Below are 27,729 nucleotides of genomic sequence, written 5' to 3'. Positions count from 1 at the left end.
CGTTAAGTTACTTGGAACTGGTTTGGTCCTTTCAGATCTTGCTTTTAAGATTTGTGAGGCAGGATCCAAGCAGTATTCGGTATAGGGCTACCTATTTCTGACTACTGAGGCAAGACCTTTCTGAATATATTACCCAATGCCCCGTGAATTGAGTTTTGTCAGTCTGGCTGGTGGGAACAAAGTCTGTAACTGGCCCCTTGTGACCCCCTGGGTTTTGTTCCTTCTAATCTTTTTGAGTGGTTCTTCTTCCTGTCTGAGAACATTTTCCCACATACTGTGCTGGTCAGTACCCTCGTAAATACTTGAGGAGGGCCCTTTGCAGCTCTGAAACATAGAGTTCTGTCTGGTACTGCCCGACTCTCAGCTCTACCTCCTCATCTCAGGGAATCTACTAGGCTCCCCCTGGATGCTCCTCTCTGCTCTGTGCCCTGGAAACTCTCTCAAGACAGTGAGCTGGGGCAACTGCAGGGCTCACCTCATTTTCTCCCCTTCTCAGGGATCACTGTCCTTCACTGCCTGATGTCCATGCCTCAAAAACCATGGTTTCATATATTTTGTACAGTTTTTTCATTGTTTCAGACGGGATGGTGAATTCAGCCCCTGATATTCTATCTTGGTCAGACGGGAATATTTAACTGGATCTGTATCTTCTCATTTGAGCCCAATTCCTTACCTATATAGTGTATCAATTATATTTTATATATATTATATAATATTGCTCTATTAATGGGAGATGGATGAGTCACATCAAAATGTTTAAGATAAAACATTTCATTGTCTTTTGGAAATACTTTCTCAGTGTCAGTTAAAGGGAAACTGTTAACACAAGTTTGCTTTATCAAGAATCAGGAAGTACTATGAAATTAGCATTAGATTTTAAAAACTGTTGTTATGAGTAGGAGACTATATATTTTAGGTATTCGATTGGAAAACACACTTGTCAGAATTGTCTTTCCAGCTTAGTTTGCTGTATTACGTTTCTTCATCATTTGATGTGATGCCAGCTACTAATGACACAACTGATTTACCATCAGAAACTAGCATTGCTTTAGCATTTTTAATGAGCTTACTAGCTTTTGCTATAATGGTAGGAAATGCTGTGGTCATTTTAGCTTTTGTGGTGGACAAAAACCTTAGACATCGAAGTAATTACTTTTTCCTTAACTTGGCCATTTCTGACTTCTTTGTTGGTAAGTTACATATCTTTATTTAAGATAATCCTTTTCAATTATAATTCATTTCTAAAACCTTAAAATAAGCTTTTATTATTTCAAGGGACTATTAAAAACAAAAAGTTTAAGGATTGAAACTCAGGGGAGGCTATACGGCACTCTATGGGCATGTTATATATATGTAAATCAGGTTTGTAGGGGAATTTTCATCTGAGAACTGTTTCTTTTTATGGAATAAAAATAAGTCCAGTATTGCTTTAGTCTAAGAGTTATTTGTTTTTGGACCTATTTTCCTTGTATGTTTAGGTTTATAAGTATTCCTTTTTAAGTAAGCATAGTTTCTTTAATATCACAGTGTTGGAGTAATAGGAAATAATGTATATGCTGGTAATCGGCACAATCAGAAAACAGGATGTTCAGGTCAATTACATACTATAGTTAATAATATTATTTTATAATATGGCATAGAATGTTGTAAAGTACACCCAATGCTAAACTCCCTTGCATATAATAAGGAACCACAGTGTTAATAATTGTAAGAGATCATTGAAATCAAAGTAATCTTTCTTTGAAAACATGCACTATATAATTTCTTACTGCCTGATGATCATTTTTTAACAATGCTTATCATAATGAGTAAATATGCAGAAGTGTCAATTGATGATATGGTTTTATAGGCGCTTCTAGTATAATTTAATCTGTTATTGTGTACAGCTATATAAATGCTTGCATTTATGTTAAAACGAAACAAAACTCATAGAACACTTAGTTTATTGCCTGGAACACAGTGATTGCTCAACAAATGTTAGTCTTTTCACTCTTGATCTTTCTGAAGATAAATGTCAACTCAAACCAAGTACACAAATGTTAGTAGAGTACCTACCATGTAAGTACTGTTAGGGACCAAGTACAGTTAGATAATGAGGAGATATCGAGAAGACTAGGTTAATCTCTTTCTTTAATAAGGTTTCAATACAGTAGAGTAGATAAGAGAAGTTCAGAAATGACTATAACAGGACAGGTTGATATGAGAACCCATAAAGACCCACCCAGTGCTGCGGGCACTCAGAGGAGGGAGAAAGCACATTTGGTTAGTGGGTAGTGGTCTCTGAAATGAACTTTAAAGGATGGGTAGAATTTCCATAGGCAGAGATGGAGAGGAGAGAGTATTCCAAGAATCAGCAACGATATGCTGGTAGAAAATCATCGTGTATACCTTCCTAAGTGTGAGCTCCAGGCTGGCTAGTGTGCAAATGGGCTGTATGAGAACAGCTGAGGGTGAAGTTGGAGTAGTTGGAATCTATATAGTGAAGGCCCTTGACTACTAGTGTGAGTCTGGATTGGAGTTTATTCAGCAGGCAATGTGAGATTTAAGTGAATGATTGAATGGGTTGAAGCTTTACCTCAGAGGCATCAGAAGAGATGTAGCCGGTGGAAGAAGCTGGAGCAGAGGGTAGCTTCATTTCAGAGAGAATCCTTCAGTGACCTTGGCAGAAATCAGCAGTGGGCTCTGAGTGAGGGTGAGGGTGGAAAAGAAGTTCGGGAAGCAGAGCTGCAAGGCGGGGTCAGGCAGGAGAAAGAGGAAGATGTGCTGAAGACTGAGTTCTGGGGGCAAGAGTATGACACTATTCACAGAATTAGGGAGCATTTGTGAAAGCAGCTTCTGCTTCTGATATTGCAATGATAAAAGTTTTGGAGGAAACTTCTAGTTGGAGAGATTGACTTAGGAATTCTGGTATAGAAATTATAGGGTCACAGGGCTTCCCTGGTGGTGCAGTGGTTGAGAATCTGCCTGCCAATGTGGGGGACATGGGTCCGAGCCCTGGTCCGGGAAGATCCCACATGCCGCGGAGCAACTAGGCCCGTGAGCCACAACTACTGAACCTGCGCATCTGGAGCCTCTGCTCCGCAACAGGAGAGGCCGCGATAGTGAGAGGCCCGCACACCGCGATGAAGAGTGGCCCCCACTTGCCACAACTAGAGAAAGCCCTCGCACAGAAACGAAGACCCAACACAGCCAAAAATAAATAAATTAATGAATTAATTTAAAAAAAAAAGAAATTATAGGGTCACAGAAAAAAGTGGGTAGCCAATATAGAAGTATTAAAAAATGCAACAATCTCCCCATTTCTCTCCTCAGTTCTGCCCCTCCAGGTAACCAACATTAACAACTTGATGTAGATCCCTCCACATCATTTTCTATCGTCACATAAACACAGATAAATACACGAGTGTATTTATGTGAACAGAGAATATTCTATTATAAATATATGTATCCCTCTCCTCCTTCTTCACAGAACTGTACAACTTTTAGGTGACACTCAGCGCTTAAAGTGGAAAATGTATTTTGACTACCCCAAAGGGAGTTAGGCCCTGAATACCTGGTGGTCAGGAGGGATGGGGTAAAACTATATCCAACTGTGAGAGCCTGAGGCCTGAAACTTTCTAATGAAGATGGTTCTAGACAAGAACAGAGTGCTTCTGTGTAAGGCCCAATGTCAGCATCATGGCAGCCCCACCATTGTGGGCTTGAGCACCACAACATAAAGATGTGGTTTGTCTTTGAGAAATGTCCCTGCAGATGTGATGATTCAGCAGTCCTCGTGGCCTCCCTCCATCAGCAGGTGGATGGGAAAAGAAATGGCTTTGCTCCAGATGAGAGCGATTGGACACAGGCCAGAATCTCTTAATCTGCCGGTCTCATCCTTCATGTTTCCCCTGCCCCCTGCCAGCTTCATCCAGAGGTCCACTTTCTAACACAATATTCACCATGACAGCACAAGACTTAGCAGTCTCTGAGAGCATTTTGTAACAAGATTTGAGTTTGGTGTCGATGCTCTTCTTTCTCCTTTGCCATGGTCGAAAGTGGTCCTTTCAGCTCTGAGCCTGTAGGACCTCATGGTGGTAGCAGTGGACCAGGGCAGAACTTGTGAGAGATTTTCTGTAGCTACAAGATAGCAATTCTTAATATTTGGGGTCATGAGACCCAGAGCTCCAGAACCATGTGGCGATGCCAGTGCAGATGAGAGTGTCACATGTGCTCGGTATGGTGGGCTTTCTGGCTGAATGTCCTCTTTTCACAGGTTTTCGAACTGGCCTCCTGTTGAGAATTTAAATTTGTGGCACCTGAGAAGCTTCCCAGGCTGAATTTAGTTGAAAAGCAAAGACTTATTGAGGAAAAATTCCAGTACTAGCTACACTGATATATGTCATCTATACACTATTCCAGAAAAAAAATACTATTTATATCTTTATTGATATCTATAAAATTGGTATCACATAACTGATGTTTCCATCTGTGGGTACCTTTTCCACATCTACATTTGTGTGGGTATGTATGGCCTACATAAGCACGTGATGGATGATCCAGACAGGATCTTCAAGGGCAAAAGGTGGCTGCTGATGACAGAGTCTGAACCACATTTTCAGGATGGCAAAGTTTATATTTAGTACAGGCATACCTCAGAGGTACTGTGGGTTCAGTTCCAGACCACTGCAATAAAACAAATATCAAAATAAGAGTCACATGAATTTGTTGGTTTCCCAGTGCATATAAAAGGTATAGGTGTAGTCTACTAAGTGTGCAAAAGCATTATGTCTAAAAAAACAATGTACATACCTTAATTAAAAAATACTCTATTGCTAGAAAATAATAACGAGCATCTGAGCCTTCACTGGATCATAATCTTTTTGCTCATAGAAGGTCTTGCCTCGATGGTGACGGATGCTGACTGATCAGGGTGGTGGCTGCTGAAGGTTGGGGTGCCTGGTGGCAATTTCTTAAAATAAGACAACAGTGACAATTGCCGCATCCACTGACTCTTCCTTTCACTTGAATACTTAGAGGTCATTTTAGGGTTATTAATTGGCTTAATTTCAATATTGTTGTGTCTCAGGGAATAGTGAAACCTGAGGAGAGGATAGAGACTGGGAAATGGTAGGGTGGTGGAGCAGTCAGAACGTACATGACCTTTATTAAGTTCACCGTCTTACATGGGCACAGTTCGTGGAGCTCCAAAACAATTAAAATAGTAACATCAAAGATCACCATAACAAATATAATAATAATAAATTAAAAATATTGTGAGAATTAGCAAAATGTGACACAGAGACACAAAGTAAGCAAAAGCTGTTGGAAAAAATAGTGCCGATAGACTTTGCTCGATGCAGGGTTGCCACGAACCTTCAATTTGTAACATATGCAATGTCCATGAAGTGCAATAAAGTGAAGCACAATAGAATGAAGTATGCCTGTACCTTCATGCCTTGGTTCAGGACTCTTCTCTTTCCCTCTGTGTTAGTCAGCTTGGGCTGACCCAATAAAATAATCACAGTCTGGGTGACTTAACAGCAATTTACTTTCTCACAGCTCTGGAGACTGGGAAATCCCAGATTTAGGTGCCAGCTGATTTGGTTCCTGGTGAGGGCTCTCTCCCTGGGTTGTAGATGGCTGCCTTCTTGCTTCACCTGGAGACAGAGCTAGCAAGTGAGCTCTCTGGTGTTTCTTCTTATAAGGACACTAACCCTATTGGATTAGGACTCTACCCTTACAACCTAATTTAACTTTAATTACTTCCTTATAGGTCCTATCACCCTGGGGGTTTGGGTTTCAACATATGACTTTTGGTGGGGGGACACAAACATTTAGTCCATAATACCCTCTATACAATCACTGTTATCTACACACTCCTCTGCTGGCCCAAAGAATTCATTGGGGCTTTTAGCTCCCCCCACCTGTTTTTTTTCAGACTGTGCCACTTGGCATGGCATGTGGGATTTTAGTTCCCCCACCAGGGATCAAACCCTCACCCCCTGCAGTGGAAGCATGGAGTCTTAACCACTGGACCACCAGGGAAGTCCCTCCCCTGACCTTTCGATTATCATTTTCTCATGGAAGATGCAGCTTCTTAACTGGCTTCAGAAAGAAGGGGCGATACTGGACTGGTGAAAATTTTTATGCAAACCGGGCTTTCCCATCCTCATCTATTCATTCATCCCATACTGATTTATTTTGAACCAGGCACCCATTTAGGTGTTGGGGATATATCCGTGAAAATACAGACAAAAATCCTTACCCTCGTGGTGCTTGTATTTTTCCTGGGAGCAGGGGCGGGGAGAGGAAAGTAAACAGTATACATAAGTAAATAAAACTACATAACATTTTAGAGGTTGATCATTGCTACTGAGAAAAACATAATAGCAGGGAGGAAATGTGTTAGAGGTAGAGGTTGCAATGTACACTTCAGGGGTAGGGCTCGCTGAGGAAGATGCATTGGAATAAACAAAAGGAGCCTCTGAGGGAAGAGTGGTTCATGCCCAGGAAACCCATGCAAGAATCTGAGGGTGTGTGTACGGTGTATTTGACGCCAGATAGGGTGGAGCAGAGTGAGCTAGGGGTGGAGGGTGTAGCAGAGGGTTTCTTCTCTCCTCCCCCTGGTTCCTTCACTTCCTTTTTATTTGCTTCACCATCTTCTTTCAATATAGTTTGTTTTCCCTCACTCCCCTGCCTCCCCACCCCCACAATTGGTCATGCCAAAGGCTTATTGCTCTTTTCAAGGACCTGGCTATTAGTTTTTCTTATCAAGTCTATTTGACCCAGAAGCATGACTCCAGAGTGGAAGTTATGGAAACACCTAGGAGTGGGTATATCACAGATGTATTTCAGGTTCATGGTTTCAGGTTCAGTTTCAGGTTCTGAAACTCCTTTGTAAGGAGCCGCAAAACCACTCAACAAGACAGAGGAACTGAGCATGACGCTTGTACTAAACCATCCCAAAGAACTCAAGGTGACAGCAGGGTTTCATTAAAACAAAAGGCATAGACTTGAGCCTGTTTTCAATTAACTGCTATTTCAAGCAGCTCCAGAGGATTTGAACACAGCTTTCTCTTTTATCTAATTCAGAAAGTTTGCAAAAAACATTATCAATAAATAGACAATGGCATCTGTGATGCAAATGATTGGTGGCATCCCACTCTTCTTTCTCATCCAGGGGAGGAAATGAGTGTGTATGTGGAAAATGCTCCTGTCGGGAACACTGGAAGCCACAACTCTGGGCCAAAATATAATAAATTTCTCTGTTTTGAAGATACTTCGATTTATCTCAGGTGATCCTGAGATATCACGGGTACACACACACACACACACACACACACACACACACACACACACCCCTTTGAGATGGAAGGTACCATAGGAAGATCAGAGAATTACACCCATTATCTTGTAATAACCTATAATGGAGTATAATCTTCAAAAACACTGAATCACTATGGTGTACACCTGAAACTAACACAATACTGTAAATCAACTATACTTCAATTAAAAAAATAAAATATGCCAGAAATGTTTAGCATCCTAAAAGATATATATACACACACACATATACATACATACACATACAGTTAAAATATAAAACAAGCAGGCAATTTGAACTACAGGTAAGAACTGACCATACAACTCTTCTTCTCGATGGTGTCTTGTCTCTCATATTTGTATGTAAATCTAGGTACAGGAGACTAAGTTCTGCATTTCCTTACACTGGTTCTAAAACAACACCTTTATATCCTCATGTTATCTTTTTTTTTTTTTTTAAGGTTGTTTCCCTCGCTTGCCTATTGTAAATAGTGCTTCAATGAGTATTGGCTGCATGTATCTTTTCGAATTATAGTTTTGTCTGGATATATGCCCAGGATTGGGTTTGCAGGATCATATGGCAACTCTATTTTTAGTTTTTTGAGGAACCTCCATACTGTTTTCCATAGTGGCTGTACCAATTTACATTCCCACCAACAGTGTAAGAGGGTTCTCTTTTCTCCACACCCTCTCCAGTATTTGTTATTTGTAGACTTTTTAATGATGGTCATTCTGACTGGTGTGAGGTAGTACCTCATTGTTGTTTTGATTTGCATTTCTCTAATAATTAGCAATGTTGAGCATCCTTTCATGTACCTGTTGGCCATCTCTATGTCTTCTTTGGAGAAATGTCTATTTAGGTCTTCTGTCCATTTTTGATTGGGTTGTGTTTTTTTTGTTATTGAGTTGTATGAGCTGTTTGTATATTTTGGAAATTGAGCCCTTGTCGGTCGCATCATTTGCAAATATCTTCTCCCAGTCTGTAGGTTGTCTTTTCATTTTGTGTATGGTTTCATTGCTGTACAGCAGCTCATAAGTTTGATTAGGTTCCATTTGTTCATTTTTGCTTTTATTTCTATTGCCTTGGGAGACTGACCTAAGGAAAACGATTGGTATGATTTATGTCAGAGAATGTTTTGCCTATGTTCTCTTCTAAGAGTTTCATGGTGTCATGTCTTTTTTTTTTTTTACAATGATAATTATCTTTAAAATATACATTTTAAAAAATTTTATTTTATTTATTTATTTTTTATACAGCAGGTTCTTATTGGTTATCTATTTTATACATATTAGTGTATATATGTCAATCCCAATCTCCCAATTCATCCCACCACCAGCACCCCCACCCCACTTTCCCCCCTTGGTGTCCATACGTTTGTTCTCTACATCTGTGTCTCTATTTCTGCCTTGCAAACCAGTTCATCTGTACCATTTTTCTAGATTCCACATATATGCATTAATATACGATATTTGTTTTTCTCTTTCTGATTTACTTCACTTTGTATGACAGTCTCTAGGTGCATCCACATCTCTAAAAATGACCCAATTTCATTCCTTTTTATGGCTGAGTAATATTCCATTGTATATATGTACCACATCTTCTTTATCCATTCATCTGTCAATGGGCATTTAGATTGCTTCCATGACCTGACTATTGTAAACAGTGCTGCAATGAACATTGGGGTGCCCATGTCATCTTGTTTTGGGAGAATGCAGGGTTTCCTTCAATCTTCCCTTTCCTTTTCTTTTATCTTTACTATTGTTCTTCATGATAGGCTAACTTGGTTCTCATATGGAAAATGGGAATTCCTGCCAAGTGCCTTCATAAAATATGAAGATATCCAACAAAATAAGATTTCAACCGAGCTTCCACTTAATAGATTATTTTCTTAGTGAGTAGACCACCTGTCTGAAATGTCAATACAACTGAAAACCCCTATAAGGCTAAAGGAAAAGGAACCCAGTTCAGTCATTTTCCACAATGAAGCAGTTTCTGTGCTGAGTTGAATCACTCAGGTATTTGTTCATTCAGTGAAGGATAGCAGTTAAAGTCAGGGGTTATGAAATCACATTGCTTGGTTTCAAATCCAATTTTTCCCTTACTTGGGCTAATTATGTCTCCTTTTTGAACTTCAGATTCCTTATCTGCTAACTCAGCATGGTGCCTACCTCACAAAGTTTCTATGAAAGTTAAATGAGATGATATATGTAATACACATAGCACAATGTCTGGCATGTGGTAATTGCACAATACCTATTAGCTGTTATTAATTTCCTTGAGTTAAATGTGCGAGCCATTGGTCAACTCTGGATGTTGTGAAAAATACAAAGACCGACTTCCCACACAGTCCCAGTCCTCAGGAGAAACAAGTTAACATATGACAACGATATAAAGTAGGATATATTTGTACATGAGAGGGCAGGTGACAGAGGGGTCACTTCTACCCAGGAAGTTCCAGGAGAGATGACAAGGAGGATGTCACTTTTTAAACTAAGTGAAGAATTAGAAGGAATTAAATAGACTTCTCCGTAGAAGAGAGGAGGATATTCTAGGAAGAAAGAATGTTGTTGGCAAAGGCAAAGAGATGTGACAATGTGAGATGTGTTTGGGGGAAGGGTGGCCCATCCTGTTTGGGTTGGATCATGAACACAAAGATGATGTGCGCTGTATATGCCTGGAAATACATGTTGGGACCTGAACTTAATGTGGAAAGTAATAAGAAGCCATTGAAGGTACGATGTTTGTGACAGCTATTTTAAAAATGGTATTTAAAGAATGTGTAGGAGATCAGTCCTGAGTTTGTTGATGAAATACCATGAATTTCTAAATAATAATCAAGCTCTTTTTGGTCAATTCAGATAGTTCATTGTGTTGTGTTCCTATGTCTCTTCGTATTCATTGATATGTGCTATTTTTCTTTACCCTCACTTTTTCCCTGTACAGGTGTGATCTCCATTCTTTGTACATCCCTCACAGGCTGTTCAACTGGAAGTTTGAAGATAACATCTGTGCATTTTGGCTCACTATTGACTATCTTTTGTGTACAACATCTGTGTATAACATTGTACTCATCAGCTTTGATCGATACCAGTCAGTCTCGAATGCTGTAAGTCAAAATATTAATTTATCCTCCTTAGAAGATTATATACTTGTAAATTTTGGGTCCCCAAGCAAAAAAATTTTTTGTTTAATTAGCAAAACTTAGAGAAGCCTGTTACCCTTTTATTATCTAGCACTAAGTTCCCATTGGTGCTTAGTGAACATTTTCTGTGTGATTTGGTTAGGTCACTCCCTTATGTACCACTAAAATGGGAAGGTGTCCAACAAAATCCAAGGCAAGTTGTGAGAAGTGGTAAATTGAGTCTGTAGTAGATTGGCTATGCATGAGTCTCACAGTAGGTTTATCTGTTCAACTCTTTAGACAACTTGAGACCTGAATGTTTTCTTCAGGATGGAACTTTGTGGGTGATTAGAAAGACTCACAGACTTCTGAATGTCATGAGAAAATTAATTTTGCATGACCAAAGGAAAAGACAGTATACAGGGAAGCTACGGGTTATACAGTGGCACTAACCAGAAGCTAACCAGTGCCAGTTTAGGACCCATGCCAAGAAAGTCTGAACTTACCCAAGATTTAGAACAGTCTCATCAACTAGCTCGTGACAGTTCTTAAGCTAAATTTATCAGCAATAGAATAAAGGAGAGAATAAGGTTGATGTTAATAAGGATGAGGGATGAGAAGAGGCCACAGAAACATGGACGGTGATCTGAAGTCTTTGGGACCTAGATGGGAAACTTCCTTCACTCCTGAGTCCCAGGGACCCAAATGTGTGGGAAATGACTGTGTGACAGGGATTTTGCTAAGGACACAAAAGTGAATCTCCAGAGTCTTTCTTTTTGAGGAGCATAACAGTCTAATGTGGAGACAGATCCATAAACAAAGGGACTAAGTGTGGTGCTGGAGGCATTGAGAGGACAGTGACAGTTCTGTCCTGGGAGAGGTGTGCAGCTTGGAGGCAGACAGGATCGGGAGGGTGCACTGGACAAGGCAAGGATAAACTGCCATAACGAAGAGACTCCAAAATGCTGAGACCAAACAAGACAGAAGCTAACTTTTCTCTTATAGAACAGTTCAGGAAGATGGGAAGGCTCTGCTCCAGAAACTCACCCAGGGACCCAGGCTCTGTACCCTCTAGAGCAGGCACCTATGGTGTCTGTTGCAACTGCTCAAATAAAACTTTATTATCCAAACAGGTTGTGGGGCACACTTGCTCCATGGACAGTGGTTTGCTGACCCCCGCCCGCCCTAAGTCATTAACCTCCTCTACACACTCCAAGTCACGTTGTTCTCACTCCAGGTTCTAGAAAGGAAGGGCAAAAGGCAGAAGTCCAGGGTAAGGGATTTTCTTTTAACCAAGTAGTGCAGAATCACACAATCATTTCCACTCACCTTTCATTGGTGAAATTTAGTCATGTGGTCTTACCTTACTGCAAGGGAAGCTGGGAAGTGTGGCCTCTAGCTGAGCTGCCATATGGCCAGGAAGAAGTAGAGAATGGATGTGGTGGGACAGCCAGACACTTGACTGAGTACTTTACTGGCACCAGAGTCCACTGCAGTTTGTACTGGACGAACTCTGTAGAGAGTACAGATCAGTTTGGATTAGCATTCCAGAAGCTTATACTCTCAGATTTTTCAAACTGATAGTAATCCATTATTGAGTCATGAAATCAGTTCAGTGGGTTATTATGTCACTTTTTCATAGAATGAAAAAATATGGAAAGAAGTACAATAGAATTTAACAAGTTAGAGTATAAAATATCAGAGTACCTTGTGCATAATAAAGGTAAGTATTGTTTTATGAACACTTTTGTCTGTATACTTCATTAGGGTATAAAATCTATTTCTTACTTTAGGTCACAGTCAAAATGTTTGAAAAGCAGTGCTCTAGTTAATAATCTTTCTTTAACTAAATCTCTAATTTGTACTTTAAAATTTTCCTTTCTTTCTGGGTTTTCTTTTTAATCTTCACTGAGTGTTCCTAGTTAGTGTTCACTGGGACATTTCTTCACTGAACGTCCAAGCTCTTGAGTCAACCTCAGCTTTGTGTTAGGGTAAGGGATGGCTTGCCCAGTTAGAAAAAGGGCTTAGAAGTTACAGAGAGTTGAGGAGTGATGTCCAGAGAGAAAATGCCTGGGCTTGTTTCTTGGTCTTGCCCTGAGAAATTCCCCTGGCAATGGAGGCTGTAAACTTGGTGAGGGCCAGGTCAGCTGGATCCGGGTCCCTGGTACACAGCACAGAGTCAAGTGTAAAAAGTGCTCCATGCATGAGTGTATGAATGCTCACAGGGGTGCTCAGGCAGCACTCGCACCTCTGTTGGCTGAGTTCCAACACAGCTGTATGAAGCCAGAAGGAAGGCTTTAAAGACCACAGGAGCTCGTAGGAAGTGATCATGCGCAACTGAGCTCTTGCTGTAGCTAAAAGTAGAGGAGACAGTGTAATAGGGCAAGGCGGCAAGCTGGGCTTGGGAAATGGAAATCTGACAATAGTTTCGGGAAGGAAGGCTCGATACAGATGGCAGTGCATGACAGGCACTTAGAACGGCTCTGCAATCCCATCTCATTATTAACACCAGCAAGTTCCAGGGGTTGCTCTGCCTCACAAAAGAAACCGGACTGACAGAATGTTTGGATATCTTATTGGGGTGGGGAAGGAAGCAGGGTAAGAGACAACATCCTGAATAATGGACATATTCTGTAGTGGGTGAGAACTGGGCCACTGATGAATTTCAGGGAGGCACGGTTCTGGATTTAAGCAATGCTTGAACTGTCATCTGTCAAAAATGCTACCCAGAGATGAAGAGATTGGCATCATCTTCTCAATTCCCTTGGATGTCCATTATCCCATTTGACCTTATGCATAATAGGAAAGAGATTACTTTCCAGCATATTGCATCATATCATTACAAAGGCTGAACAGAGCAATTAAAAAACTAAATGCAGTTTTATGACCATCTGGGTATTGTTACCATCTTCATAATCATTAGATTTAGTGCAAGTATTAATTAGTGGTATGAGAAGCAGAAGGCAAAAAAATTTATTGTACATGGGAGATTGTGGTCAGCACCATATGCATTTTAGCTTAGCCTCAGAAATACCAGTAATTTGGAAAAAGAAAACCCCATTTCCCTGTTATTTTAAAAATAACTTTTTTTTTTTTTTAAACCAGCCTCCTTTTACCTCTAGCCAATTGGTGAGCCCTTCCCAGCATGTACAACCCATCAAAGAAAGACAGTGCTGGGCATTGTTATACCCCTTTAATAAAAATGAGAAACCACTTTAGAACAAGACTTAAAAACTCACAGAGAAAATAGCACTTGAGGGATGGTGAAAGGGAAGTGTGTTCCAACTTCATGGGTAAATCATTTCCTTTTCCTTGAGTGCAAAAGGCAGAGAAACATGGAACATTTGGGCTGGAAGGAATCTTACTGATCTAAAAGGTGTCCAGAGAGGTTGTGTGCTCTAGGTCTCCTTAAGAAAGTCTTGGGTCATACGTTTATCCCTCATACAGGGTGGTTGGCATTTTAGATTTCTTATAGAAGATTTCAGAATCAATCAGAGGTCATGGGTCTTGTGATCCAAGAGCAATCCTCCCTCATAGAATCTCATTTTCCCTTACAGAAGCCTGTCCTTGTGACCAAGTGGACTTAGAACATTCTTCACCCCTATAAAAAGACCGTGGCACTCACCATAGCCACGTCTCTCCAGTGGCTGGCCACCACTGCTTCGGCACCATTTTTGTTGGGTAGATACGTTTGTAGAAAGAAATGATTTGGTCACGCTCAGTAACACTGTAGTATCTCCCCACAGCTGGTTTAAACTTTCTTTTTGTGTGTCATCTTGTGGGAGTAACATAAGAGTTCTTCTCTTTTTGACCCCACCTTGAAGGCTCAGCATAAACGGCAGAGTAGATTCTTCCTAAATACTGGATTTAGAAAAGCCAGTGTCTTTTATTAATTTATTTATTTTTGGTTGCGTTGGGTCTTCGTTTCTGTGCGAGGGCTTTCTCCAGTTGCGGCAAGCGGGGGGCCACTCTTCATCGCGGTGCGCGGGCCTCTCACTGTCGCGGCCTCTCTCGTTGCGGAGCACAGGCTCCAGACGCGCAGGCTCAGTAGTTGTGGCTCACGGGCTTAGTTGCTCCGCGGCATGTGGGATCTTCCCAGACCAGGGCTCGAACCCGCGTCCCCTGCATTGGCAGGCAGATTCTCAACCACTGCGCCACCAGGGAAGCCCCAAGCCAGTGTCTTTTAAACTTTTCTGACTGTGACTTCAGTGATAAATGCATTTTACACTATGATTCAGCACACACATTTCTCTTTCTCTACGTATATCTATATTCCCAAAGCAAAAGTTTCATCAAACAATACATATCTTTATGATGTGTGATGCATTCTGACACTGATCATTCCAGTTCATTAAAAAAAAAATTGCTGCTCATGATCCAGCTGGCAAGTTAAAAACACCATGAAAATGGGCATTTAGTTTCAGTTAACAGTTCAGGTTAGTGTCTGTGGACTAGGAAAAACTGCATTCTTATTTTAGATATCGACCTTGACATTTTCTATAGTGTCAGAGGTTTAACCTTGAACTGCTAAGAAAGTCTACATCTTGGCCCAGGGTCCACCGAAATCAAACCCTCTGCCCTGGCCCAGATCATGTTACCCAAATTCAGTGAATATCCCCGCTTTGCACATCCCTGAAACTCCTGAGGGCCAATGGTATGCTTTGTGCAATCAACATATGCTCATTGTATTGAAAATAATTTATTTGGTTTCTTTTAGGTATCTTGCAGAGCTCAACACACTGGGATCTTGAAGATTGTGGTTCTGATGGTGGCCATCTGGGTAGTGGCCTTCTTAGTGCATGGGCCAATAATTCTAGTTTCAGAGGCCTGGAAGAATGGCAAGGGGGATTGTGAACCTAGATTCTTTACAGAATGGTATATACCATTACCATTTACTTCTTCTTTTCCAATTTGTATTCCTTTTATTTCTTTTTCTTCTCTGATTGCAATGGCTAAGCCTTCCAGAACTATGTTGAAAAATAGTGGCGAGAGTGGACATCCTTGTCTTGTTCCTGATCTTAGAGGAAATGCTTTCAGTTTTTCACCATTGAGAATGATGTTTCCTGTGGGTTTGTCGTATATGGACCTTATTATGTTGAGGTAGGTTCCCTCTCCGCCCACTTTCTGGAGGGTTTTTATCAGAAATGGGTGTTGAATTTTGTCAAAAGCTTTTTCTGCAACTATTGAGATGATCATATGGTTTTTATTCTTCAGTTTGTTAATACGGTGTATCACATTGATTGATTTGTGTATATTGAAGAATCCTTGCATCCCTGGGATAAATCCCACTTGATCATGGTGTATGCTTCTTTTAATGTGTTGTTGGAATCTGTTTGCTAGTATTTTGTTGAGGATTTTTGCATCTATATTCATGAGTGATATTGGTCTGTAATTTTCTTTTTTTGTAGTATCTTTGTCTGGTTTTGGTATCAGGGTGATGGTGGCCTCACAGAATGAGTTTGAGAGTGTTCCTTCCTCTGCAATTTTTTGGAAGAGTTTGAGAAAGATGGGTGTTAGCTCTTCTCTAAATGTTTGATAGAATTCACCTGTGAAGCCATCTGGTCCTGGACTTCTGTTTGTTGGAAGATTTTTAATCACAGTTTCAATTTCATTACCTGGGATTGGTCTGTTCATATTTTCTATTTCTTCCTGGTTCAGTCTTGGAAAGTTATACCTTTCTAAACGTTTGTCCATTTCTTCCAAGTTGTCCATTTTATTGGCATAGAGTTGCTTGTAGTAGTCTCTTAGGATGCTTTGTATTTCTGTGGTGTCTGTTGTAACTTCTCCTTTTTCATTGCTAATTTTATTGATTTGAGTCCTCTCCCTCTTTTTCTTGATGAGTCTGGCTAATGGTTTATCAATTTTGTTGATCTTCTCAAAGAACTAGCTTTTAGTTTTATTGATCTTTGCTATTCTTTGTTTCTATTTCATTTATTTCTGCTCTGATCTTTATGATTTCTTTCCTTCTGCTAACTTTGGGTTTTGTTTGTTCTTCTTTCTCTAGTTCCTTTAGGTGTAAGGTTAGATTGTTTATTTGAGATTTCTTTTGTTTCTTGAGGTAGGCTTTTATTGCTATAAACTTCCCTTTTAGAACTGCTTTTGCTGCATCCCACAGGTTTTGTATCATGTTTTTGTTGTCATTTGTCTCTAGGTATTTTTTGATTTCCTCTTTGATTTCTTCAGTGATTTCTTGGTTATTTAGTAACGTATTGTTTAGCCTCCATTTGTTTTTGTTTTTCTACATTTTTTCCCCTGTAATTTATTTGTAATCTCATAGCACTGTGGTCAGAAAAGAAGCTTGATATGATTTCAATTTTCTTAAATTTACCAAGGCTTGATTTGTGGCCCAAGATGTGATCTATCCTGGAGAATGTTCTGTGAACACTCGAGAAGAAACTGTAATCTGCTCTTTTTGGATGGAATGTCCTATAACTATCAATTAAATATATCTGGTCTATTGTGTCATTTAAAGCTTGTGTTTCCTTATTAATTTTCTGTTTGGATGATCTGTCCATTGGTGTAAGTGAGGTGTTAAAGTCCCCCACTATTATTGTGTTACTGTCGATTTCCTCTTTTATAGCTGTTAGCAGTTGCCTTATGTATTGAGGTGCTCCTATGTTCTTCTTCTTGGATTGATCCCTTGATCATTATGTAGTGTCCTTCCTTGTCTCTTGTAACATTCTATATTTTAAAGTCTATTTTATCTGCTATGAATATTGCTACTCCAGCTTTCTTTCGATTTCCATTTGCATGGATTATCTTTTTCCATCCCTTCACTTTCTGTCTGTATGTGTCCCTAGGTCTGAAGTGGGTCTCTTGTAGACAGCATATATACTGGTCTTGTTTTTGTATCTATTCAGTGAGCCTGTGTCTTTTGGTTGGAACATTTAATCCATTCATGTTTAAGGTAATTATCGATATGCATGTTCTTATTACCATTTTCTTAATTGTTTTGGGTTTGTTTTTGTAGGTCCTTTTCTTCTCTTGTGTTTCCCACTTAGAGACGTTCCTTTAGCATTTGATGTAGAGCTGGTTTGGTGGTGCTGAATTCTCTTAGCTTTTGTTTGTCTGTAAAGCTTTCGATTTCTCCATCGAATCTGAATGAGATCCTTGCGGGTAGAGTAATCTTGGTTGTAGGTTCTTCCCTTTCATCACTTTAAATATGTCCTGCCACTCCCTTTTGGCTTGTAGAGTTTCTGCTGAGAAATCAGCTGTTAACCTTATGGGAGTTCCCTTGTATGTTATTTGTCATTTTTCCCTTGTTGCTTTCAATAATTTTTCTTTCTCTTTAATTTTTGTCAATTTGATTACTGTGTGTCTCGGCGTGTTTCTCCTTGGGTTTATCCTGCCTGGGACTCTCTGTGTTTCCTGGACTTGGGTGGCTATTTCCTTTCCCATGTCGGGGAAGTTTTCGACTATAATCTCTTCAAGTATTTTCTCGGGTCCTTTCTCTCTCTCTTCTCCTTCTGGGACCCCTGTAATGCAAATGTTGTTGTGTTTAATGTTGTCCCAGAGGTCTCTTAGGCTGTCTTCATTTCTTTTCATTCTTTTTTCTTTATTCTGTTCTGCAGCAGTGAATTCCACCATTCTGTCTTCCAGGTCACTTATCCATTCTTTTGCCTCAGTTATTCTGCTATTGATTCCTTCTAGTGTATTTTTCATTTCAGTTATTGTATTGTTCATCTTTGTTTGTTTGTTCTTTAATTCTTCTAGGTGTTCGTTCTTTAATTCTTCTAGGTCTTGGTTAAACATTTCTTGCATATTCTCGATCTTTGCCTCCATTCTTTTTCTGAGGTCCTGGATCATCTTCACTATCATTATTCTGAATTCTTTTTCTGGAAGGTTGCCTATCTCCACTTCATTCAGTTGTTTTTCTGGGGTTTTATCTTGTTCCTTCATCTGGTCCATAGCCCTCTGCCTTTTCATCTTGTCTATTTTTCTGTGAATGTGGTTTTTGTTCCACAGGCTGCAGGATTGTATTTCTTCTTGCTTCTACTGTCTGCCCTCTGGTCTTCTCAGAGTTCTTATACAGATTAGTCATTTTCATATTTCTTAGACCTTTTAAACCTTTGATTAATTTCAAAGACTAAATTACGAGAATATTTTAAGTATATCGTAAATGCTTAGAAATGCACATGATTTTTATATACACTTATGCCTTAACATTAAGTTCAGAACAGGAAATACATGCTTAACATTCAATCATAATTTGAAAAATTTGAGAAGTAAACCCTCATGAACAGACAAGTTTTTATAAAGCTGTTACTTGTCAGCTGTTGGTTTTAACATTCATAAATCAGTAGTTTTGGATTTCATCTGATTACTGGAGGCTTGAATGTTCATTGAATGGAGTGGCCACAGGAGAACTTTCCTCAGTTGAACCTTGGGGGAAACATGCCTAAATTGTCATATGTATTTTCTAAAATACAGAAAATATAATATGTATTGTATTTCATTCAGTCCAAGATGCTGTCAATGTAAGACATACCATCTTATAGTATAAAAGAGAAAATGCTTTAGATTGTCTATAAAACAATACTTAAAAAATCACAATTATAATAAGTCCTATTCTGATTTCAGGATTGTTGAAAAGTGAGAAATGTGTGTTTTAGAAGTGATGAAATATGATCTAGGTATGAGAAATGACAGAACAGGGCTAATCCTCTATGAAATGAGAGTTTGAATAAAATACTTTTGATGGTACATTCATGTATTCATTAAACAAATGTGTATTAGGAGTCTATCATGTATTAACTACTTATTGTAACGATGTCTGTGAATCTTGCCAATAAGATTTATATTCCCTGGGGCAGGAATATTACTTTTCTTTTAGTACAATGCACCTCATAGCTACTTATGGAAAAGGCACACACTAGGCATTTTCCTTAAAAAGGGAATGTCGATACCAGTCTTTTATTTTTTGTTTTTTTTAAACATTTGATGAATTTTTAAAAAGGATTTAGTTATTATTTACTTATTTATTTTATTTATTTTTGGCTGTGTCAGGTCTTAGTTGTGGCACTCAGGATCTTCGTTGAGGCATGCAGGATCATTTGTTGCAGCGTGCAAGCTCTTTGGTGTGGCACGCAGGCTTCTCTCTAGTTGTGGTGTACGGATTTTCTCTTCTCTACTTTTGGTGCGCAGGCTGTAGGGCGCATGGGCTCTGTACTTGTGGCATGCAGGTTCCAGAGCGTGTGGACTCTGTAGTTTGTGGCATGCGGGCTCTAGTTGAGGCTCGCAAGTTCAGTAGTTGTGGCGTGCAGGCTTAGTTGTCCCGTGGCATGTGGGATCTTAGTTCCCTGACCCATGATCGAACCCGAAACCACCAGGGAAGTCCCAATCCCAGTCTTTTAAATGCAAGTCTTTTAAATTTGCACTGAAGGAACTTTAAAATGATTTTCATTATAATAAAAATAATATGAACTTATTATAAAAAGACAACAGTTAAACAATTCCTTTACCCAAGAAGCAGCCACAACTATTAGTTTGGTATAGGTGTTTCTAGAGAAAAGAATGATATAATCCCATTTTCGAGAAACATATGTTCATATATCTAAACATCTCAAGATATCCTCAGGTGGGGCTTTTCATAAAACAAAGGCTCCTATTCTAGTATGAGTAATTACCATCCTCCAGTCCCCAGTAGAGCTGGTTTATAAACACTAAAGTTTAGGGACTTCCCTGGTGGTCCAGTGATAAAGAATCAGCCTTCCAATGCAGGGGATGTGTGTTCGATCGAGAGAGCACCTCAACGAGAGAGCCTGCGTGCCGCAAACTACAGGGCCCATGCGCCCTGGAGCCCATGCACCACAACTAGAGAGAGAAAGCCCGCATGATGCAATGAAAGATCCTGCATGCCTCAACGAAGATGCTGTGTGCCACAACTAAGACCTGATGCAGCCAAAAAATTAAAGAAAATAAATAAAATTAAAAATTAAAAAAAACTAAGCTTTAAAGATCTTTAATTTTAAATTAATTATTTTAAAATACATATTTAAAAAAATTTTAAATACTTATTAGCTCATCTTAAATCCAGACCCAACTCCACTGGCATAATTGGCAGAACATTCCTAAGAATGTTGTTTCCTAGGTGTTGGCTTCAGTTGGCCTGTATAGATATAGATTCAAGAAGAGTGAAGGCAGATTTAGGGCTATGTCAATTATGAATGGCACTTTAGGTATAGTCTTTTTATGGGTCATGAGGGCTTTAAATATAAATAACTGAACAATCATAATAACTATTTTACAGAACTGCTTTTTGTGGCTTTTTGGTAACTACTTTCTTGTAGCAAGAATCTTGAGGTTTGAAGAAACTATTCTTCACACTGATTTCAGAAAAAGGAACTCTTGTATACAAAATAAACTTTTTGTTCTAATAATTGTTATCAGTCAGGGTTGAGTAAAGTTATTTCAAACAGAAGGAATTTAAATAGTGCAGGATATCAGAAGGCTGAAAGAGCAAGAAGTGGATGTTTATGTAACCCAGAGATTAATAATTTAAGAAAATGACTACCATCTTTAAGGTTAGAGACAGTAAAAGAGAAGAAGTGGTGTTATCAGAATCTAGGATCTTGGAGACATCCTTAGAGGGCTAATGCTTGAGGCCTGATTAATTCCTGATGCCCAATGGTAGAGCTTGGACAGCCGAAGAGGTGGGTGCTCAGACTGCCTTGGGGGTAGATGGGGCAGGGCAGCCAAGGCTGCGGTTAGTACCTCTGATGGGGCCCAGCAAGGCAGGAACATTGCTGTGCACTGCTGCTAGAGGGATGCCAAGTCAAGTGAGTTTTCTTCTCTGTATGTCCTGCCTTCCAATCTCTTGCCAGTGCCTTCCATTCATGGAACCTAACTGAAAGCCAGTTGGCAAGGGAGTCTGGGAAACATGATTCCTAGCTCCAGCCTACAGTGCGGTGTATAAAAAGGTAGGCTTGGAGCTAACAGACACCAGATAACTGGCAAAAGCATCCTATATTAAAGAATAAAGTATAACTTTGGTCTTCAGGGATTTAGCATTCACAGTTTCAACTGTATATAAGCAGCTGGCTGGTCCATAACATTGTAATTTTCTTAAGGCACAAATTCACATCATGTATCTTTAGGCTGATATGCTGAGTGATTTGGCTGCTAATGTTACCGAAATAAGTGTATGGACCCTGCTAGGGCCTGCCTTGGCGGGGGAGGGTTCTTTTTCCCTTCGGGTTTGAGTAGGTGAATAATGAAACCAAGCTTCCGACACAGCACAAGCTTTATTCAGTGGCCAAAGAATGGACAAGCTGGAACTAAGTTCACAGATCAACTTCTCAACCAGCTGGCGAGAGTGATTTAATTTTAAAGAATAAAGCTAAAGGGGGAAAAAAAAAAAAGCTAAAGGGAAGTGAGGCATAGGCATTAGTTTACTGGGGGGAAGGGGCAGGGCTTTTTCGAGGGAGTGGGGTGTCACCCCCTTTTTATCCTTTTTTGGTCCTTAATGTCTGGTCCTGGCTGTTGACAGGTGTGTGCTAATGTAGTAAAATCAATGTATAATGAGACTCAGGGTCTGTTGGAGGTCAGATTTGTTGCCATCTTGGTCCCAGCTGGTTCCATCTGTTTTTTTTCTTTTTTTGTGTGTGGCTTCCTTTCTTATCTCTGGATCCTTTAACTTAAAGATTTACATTCACTCCCGCTAAAGGTGGGGGTAGTTGGCAGGTTTTGAGCAAGGACACTCCTGCTAACAGGGGGTTGATGGGTTTTGAGCAAAGACCTGGAGCCGTTCTGGCAACATTAAGCCCAGCATCCTCATTCCCACAGAGTTTTCTTGACCTCTGTTCTTGTCACATGGACTTTAGTACTTAAGAAGTGTTCAACATTTTTGTGTTGGTGATGCAAATGAAAGAGGAATGAAGTCCAGGATAGCATGGGACTCAGCAGTGGGTATCATTGGTGGGTTCCCTACAGAGATTCCAAGCTGGAGGTTCATGGAGGTGTCTGGTCTATAAGATGAGTGGATTTTGTTATTTAAAAATTGGGGAATTCAACATTAAAATTGGGATTTTCAGGTTTGTTTTTTTAAAGAAATTGAAAGATCCAGCAACATTGGACCCACATTCCCTCAAGAAAACAATTTGCCGAATCTAAGTTCTGAGTAGTGGCTGCCTCCTGTAGGCAGGGAGATACCCTGCAGGGCTCCACAGTTCCATTTTCCTTCATTTAGTCACTTTCATTTGCCTGTCTGTTCCCTTTAGGTATCTGAATTGCAGGCCCTGCTCTATATGTAAAAAGAAAAAGTGATTCACGAAACTAGAGAGTACCCTAGAAACTACAAACATTGCCTTTTCTTTATTTTTTCTAATTTTTATTTTTTGGCTGCATTGGGTCTTCATTGCTGCACACAGGCTTTCTCTAGTTGCGGTGAGCGGGCGCTACTCTTCATTGTGGTTCGTGGGCTTCTCGTTGCGGTGGCTTCTCTTGTTGTGTAGCACAGGCTCTAGGTGCACGGGCTTCGGTAGCTGTGGCTCACGGGCTCTAGAGCGCAGGCTCAGTAGTTGTGGCACATGGGCTTAGTTACTCCGCAGCATGTGGGATCTTCCCAGACCAGGGATCGAACCTGTGTTCCCTGCATTGGCAGGCGGATTTTTAACCACTGTGCCACCAGGGAAGTCCCAACATTGCCTTTTCTGTTGGAAATTTTATGTTTTGGGGCTCCTTCAGTTAGAATTCCTTTGGTTACAAGTGACAGAAACACAAATTGAACCACCTGGGCAAAAGTGAAGGTATTGGTTCCCATTATCAAAGTGCGTAAAGACAATGGTGGGAGCCAGCCCAGGGATGATGGAAACCAGACACTCTGTGACTTTATTTTATATTGTGGCTTCTCCACGAGTCTGGGATGATAGATGCTTACATCCTTCTTGATCAGATAGGAAAAGGGCCTCTCCTAGTAACAGTGAGAAAAAAAAATCCTGGAAAAGCTAAATTGAGTGCCCAGTGGGTACCTTGTGTGAATATCTTCAGACCAATAAAGGGGAGGATGGATACTAGTACTGTCCACTTGGGTCAGTTCCCCCTTCAGACCAATCTCTGTGGCAGAGAGGTAGGGTCAGCCCCATTCAAACCATGTGCCAGAAGGGGGAGGAACAGTTTCCTCAAATGAAGAGAGGTATGGTTACCAGAAGAAGGAGGAAAAGAAAATAAATGTCTACTCCAAGGGGTATTCAAAAATTGGGGACGCAATGAACATCTGATTGTCTTCCTCATACATTGTATAAGACTGCCCAAATGGCCTCAATTCTCTACCCCTTCCTGTATCCCCACCCTTTGCCATGTAACTTTGCAGCTCTTCCCATCAAGTGGGACTTGCTTGGCCAATAGGCAGTGAAAGTGACACCATCTCAATGTCAAGCCTAGGCCTCAAGAGGCCTGAGTTTATCTGTTCTATCTCTGAGAACCTTGCTCAGCTACCAGGTGGACACACCCAGGCTAGCCTACTGGAGGAAGAATGACCACGTGTGACAGAATCAAGCTGTCGTCATAGCTGAGTCATCTTAGAGCAGTCAGCCGCCAGCTGACTCAGCAGTTGATTGGAGATGCCCGGGCAAACACTGGCTAAATGAGGCCAGGTGATTGCAGCCTAGCATGGCCCAGACCAGAAGAACCACTGAGCTGACCCAGAGACTCCTGAGCAATGATAAGTCGCTGCATTTTGGGAATGGTCTGATATTCACTAACAGCTACCTGACACGGCAAGTGTCCGCCTTCCAGTGTATTAAATGTAGCCTCTGAAAGTTGAGCAGGAGAGAGATATAGATATTTACATCACTTGTTCTTTTGTGGTAACTGAGACAAAAGACAAACATTATTATGTAATAGGACAGACTTTTTTTTTTTTAAAGGCCACGGTTACTTCTCTGCAACAACACAGTCATTGCAAAATGCTTTAGTAGCAAGATAACTGATTTTGAAATATCATAGACTACACAACATAACAATAGTAGGATAGATGCACACATGAGGGTAAAGCTGTACCATGGGGATGGAAGAGAAAGGGCATCACAGGTTAAAACAAGCTGTTCTTAGCTATGTGCCTCCCTCTCTTAATCACCTTGTTCAGTCTCTTCACGTTCCATCTTAAGTCAGATACTGCAACCTACGGACTGGTTATGCACTTTGTATTAAGTAGTCTCTCTTTTGGACCCTTTCCTCCTTGCTCATGCCTGTAGTCATTTCGTTATGAGATTAAACATCTACTAGGGAATAAGAGAAGGAGGACTTTCAGTAGAAGAAGCCAGTTTGGTTAATGACGAGTAGTTCTGTGAAGGATCAGTGGAAGAAGTCGAATTTATCTCTCTTTTCAGATTTTTAAAAAAATTAATTAGTTTATTTTTGGCTGCGTTGGGTCTTCGTTTCTGTGCAAGGGCTTTCTCTAGTTGCGGCAAGGGGGGCCACTCTTCATCGCGGTGCACGGGCCTCTCACTATCACGGCCTCTCTTGTTGCGGAGCACAGGCTCCAGACGCGCAGGCTCAGTAGTTGTGGCTCACGGGCCTAGTTGCTCCGCGGCATGTGGGATCTTCCCAGACCAGGACTCGAACCCGTGTCCCCTGCATCGGCAGGCAGATTCTCAACCACTGCGCCACCAGGGAAGCCCCTCCTTTCAGATTTTTATACTGCCTTTCTCTGCTCTCTTACTATAGATCATAAGGAGTTGACCATAAAAAAAAAAACATCCCGCAAGAAAAGTTTAGGTTAGTTAACCAGAGTCTAACCTGCTGGGATAATATCAGAGCCTAACTGACCTGGGGGAAGGGAAATACCCAACTCCAGCTGGCTCTAGCCATCCTGACCCACCTAAGGAGGGAGGGAAAAAAAACCCAGAAATAAGTGTGAAGTTCACAGTGAAGAGGCACAGGCTCATTGAAAGATGGAGACCTAATCACAGAACAACAGAACGGTTCCCCTTCCTGACACCTCACCACCACATCGCTAAAAGTCTACTTATGGTAGTTCCTTTTACGAAGTATATCATATTCAGCTACCAAGGAAAAACTTACAAAGCATACCAAAAGGCAAAACCCACAATTTGAAGAGACAGAGGAAGCATCAGAACTAGATATAGTAGGGATGTCAGAATTATCAGATTGGGAATTTAAACCCACTCTGATGAATATGCTGAGGTCTCTAGTGGATGAGGTAGTCAGCCTGCAAGGCAATGTAAGCAGAGAGACAGAAATTCTAAGAAATGTTTAGGTAACTTAAAACATTTTTCTGACATTCACCCTAACTTAAAATTTCCAAAAGTCAAGATAAAGATGTAAAAGATATGCTTTTTCCTCCATAAAAAGGCACTTACCACTTCCTTCTTAGAAACCGGAAGACAACTTTTTTAAAATTATTACTCCATTCTTCCTGTGTCCTCACCCCATTCTAGGGCATCTGGGTCATGGCTGAGGTGGCAGTGAGGCAACTGGTTGGATGTTCTGCCCTTCTTGGCTTCCCATTTCTGGAACCTCAATTTCTGAGTTTTGAGTTTAATCCTTATTTTTGGGTTTTGCCCCTCTGGCTTCACATGGCTCAAGCTGGGCTAAAGGTCCTCATTATTTATTTTATTTTTTACTTTTAAAGATTTAATTTTGTTTATTTTTGGCTGTGTTGGGTCTTCGTTGCTGCATGCGGGCTTTCTCTAGTTGTGGTGAGCAGAGGCTACTCTTTGTTGCAGTGCGTGGGCTTCTCATTGCAGTGCCTTCTCTTGTTGCGGAGCACAGGCTCTAGGCGCCCGGGCTTCAGTAGTTGTGGCATACGTGTTCAGTAGTTGTGGCATGCGGGCTCTAGAGCGTAGGCTCAGTAGTTGTGGAGCACGGGCTTAGTTGCTCCATGGCATGTGGGATCTTCCCGGACCAGGGCTCAAACCCGTGTCCCCTGCATTGGCAGGTGGCTTCTTAACCACTGCGCCACCAGGGAAGTCCGAGGTCCTCATTATTACTGAGTTAGGAATAGCTCTCAAGGGGCTGCAGTCCCCCTGGTATGGAGTTGGGCACCATGGTCTACTCCTCAGCGTTCTTCACTCAGGCATTCATGAGGACCGAGAAAAGGAGGGTCTGGAGTCTGAAAGCTGTACTCTCTACACTAGTCTCGGGACTGAGGAAAAGTCTGTTCCTTTGAGAACATAGTCCCATCAGGGTTTGTACCATGTAGCAGCTAATGGGGGACAAGTTAGGCAGAGTCCTTGCCTTTAAGGAGTTATGTATCATCTGGCTTGGAATCAACAGGGACACACACAGAAATGTGCTCTGCAGTGAAATGACAAAGCATGATGAATTGTTTCTTTTATAGTGATGCTTGCAGGGATGCAAGAGAGGGCAGCGCCCCTACAGCTGGACTGCTGCAGAACTGCCCTGCTTGGCCCTACATCTTTCCAAGCAACCCAGTCCTTCCGTGGCAAGGCTGTGTAGCTGTGCTCCTACAGTAGTATAGACAAGGATTTGCCTGGAGAAGGTTAGAATAGAATTTACATGGATAAATCAGAATAGGATTTGTATGGATAATGCAGACACTAAACATGGTGCTTTCTTTTTGCCAGATAGGGTTCCTTAGAACACCTGTGGAAAACAGATACCGTTGTTATTCTTACTCCACAGAGGAGGAAACTAAAGAGTACATGACTGGCCCCAGGTGGTACAATCAGCAGATAATGAAGCCGGAACTTGAACTCAGGGAGTCTGAAACTTGAGTCCGAATGCTTAAGCTCCATCCTACACTGCCTCTTGGCCTTATGAGATCTCTGCTCACTCCTTCTTCCAACAGGGTAGTTAGTGAGTCAGAGTTTTTAGGAGGTGAATGTGAGTGAACTAAACAAAAACCTGAACCAAATCCCAAATAAACAAAACCAAATCAACAAAGCTCAAATCTAAAGGTCTTTTTCCCCCCCTCTCCCCGTCTACAACAGCAGTCTCCATTTTCTCCACCAGATGGCAGTAATTCCACATAGTTTCTCTCCCTTTTATTTCTGTTTGAGCAGCCACTGAATAGATGGGTAATATAGTTTTGTGTTACAGTTTAGAGGAATCTGATAACAGCTTCCTCACTTGCCAATATTCTATATTGAATTAAACTCAGAAAAGCAGTTAAGGCTACACAAGCTCTATAAAAAACCAAAATAGTGACTTCTCCTCCCCCCTGCCCCCCAAGGTAAGGCTGCCCCAAAGCACTCACAGAAGGGTACGCGTGTGGATGCACACCCTTACACACATATTTACTATTCCCCCTCACATCCACAAGTGGACACACACATACACACACACACACACTCCAAGGAGGAATCCTTTCTCAAGGAAT

The 27,729-nt window shown here is 40.9% G+C and overlaps 1 protein-coding gene across 1 annotated transcript; it reads left to right on the top strand.

Moving 5' to 3' along the window:
* The first annotated feature begins 997 nt into the window (after positions 1–997).
* Positions 998–27,124, top strand: HRH4 (histamine receptor H4). The gene is made up of 5 exons (XM_028162706.2): positions 998–1,194; positions 10,250–10,412; positions 15,145–15,340; positions 25,430–25,608; positions 26,975–27,124. Exons 1-5 carry the CDS (start codon positions 998–1,000, stop codon positions 27,122–27,124), a joined length of 885 nt encoding a protein of 294 aa, XP_028018507.2.
* Positions 27,125–27,729: the final 605 nt, after the last annotated feature.

This window comes from Balaenoptera acutorostrata, chromosome 13, assembly GCF_949987535.1.
Source record: "Balaenoptera acutorostrata chromosome 13, mBalAcu1.1, whole genome shotgun sequence".
NCBI lineage: Eukaryota > Metazoa > Chordata > Mammalia > Artiodactyla > Balaenopteridae > Balaenoptera > Balaenoptera acutorostrata.
This window is presented reverse-complemented; position numbering and strand designations above follow the sequence as displayed.

Coding starts and splice junctions, on each gene's coding strand:
- HRH4 (XM_028162706.2), top strand. CDS start 998: ATGCCAGCTACTAATGACACAACTGATTTACCATCAGAAACTAGCATT. Junction 10,413..15,144: donor ACCAGTCAGTCTCGAATGCT/GTAAGTCAAAAT, acceptor GGTTTCTTTTAG/GTATCTTGCAGAGCTCAACA. Junction 15,341..25,429: donor TACTTCTTCTTTTCCAATTT/GTATTCCTTTTA, acceptor TATCATATTCAG/CTACCAAGGAAAAACTTACA.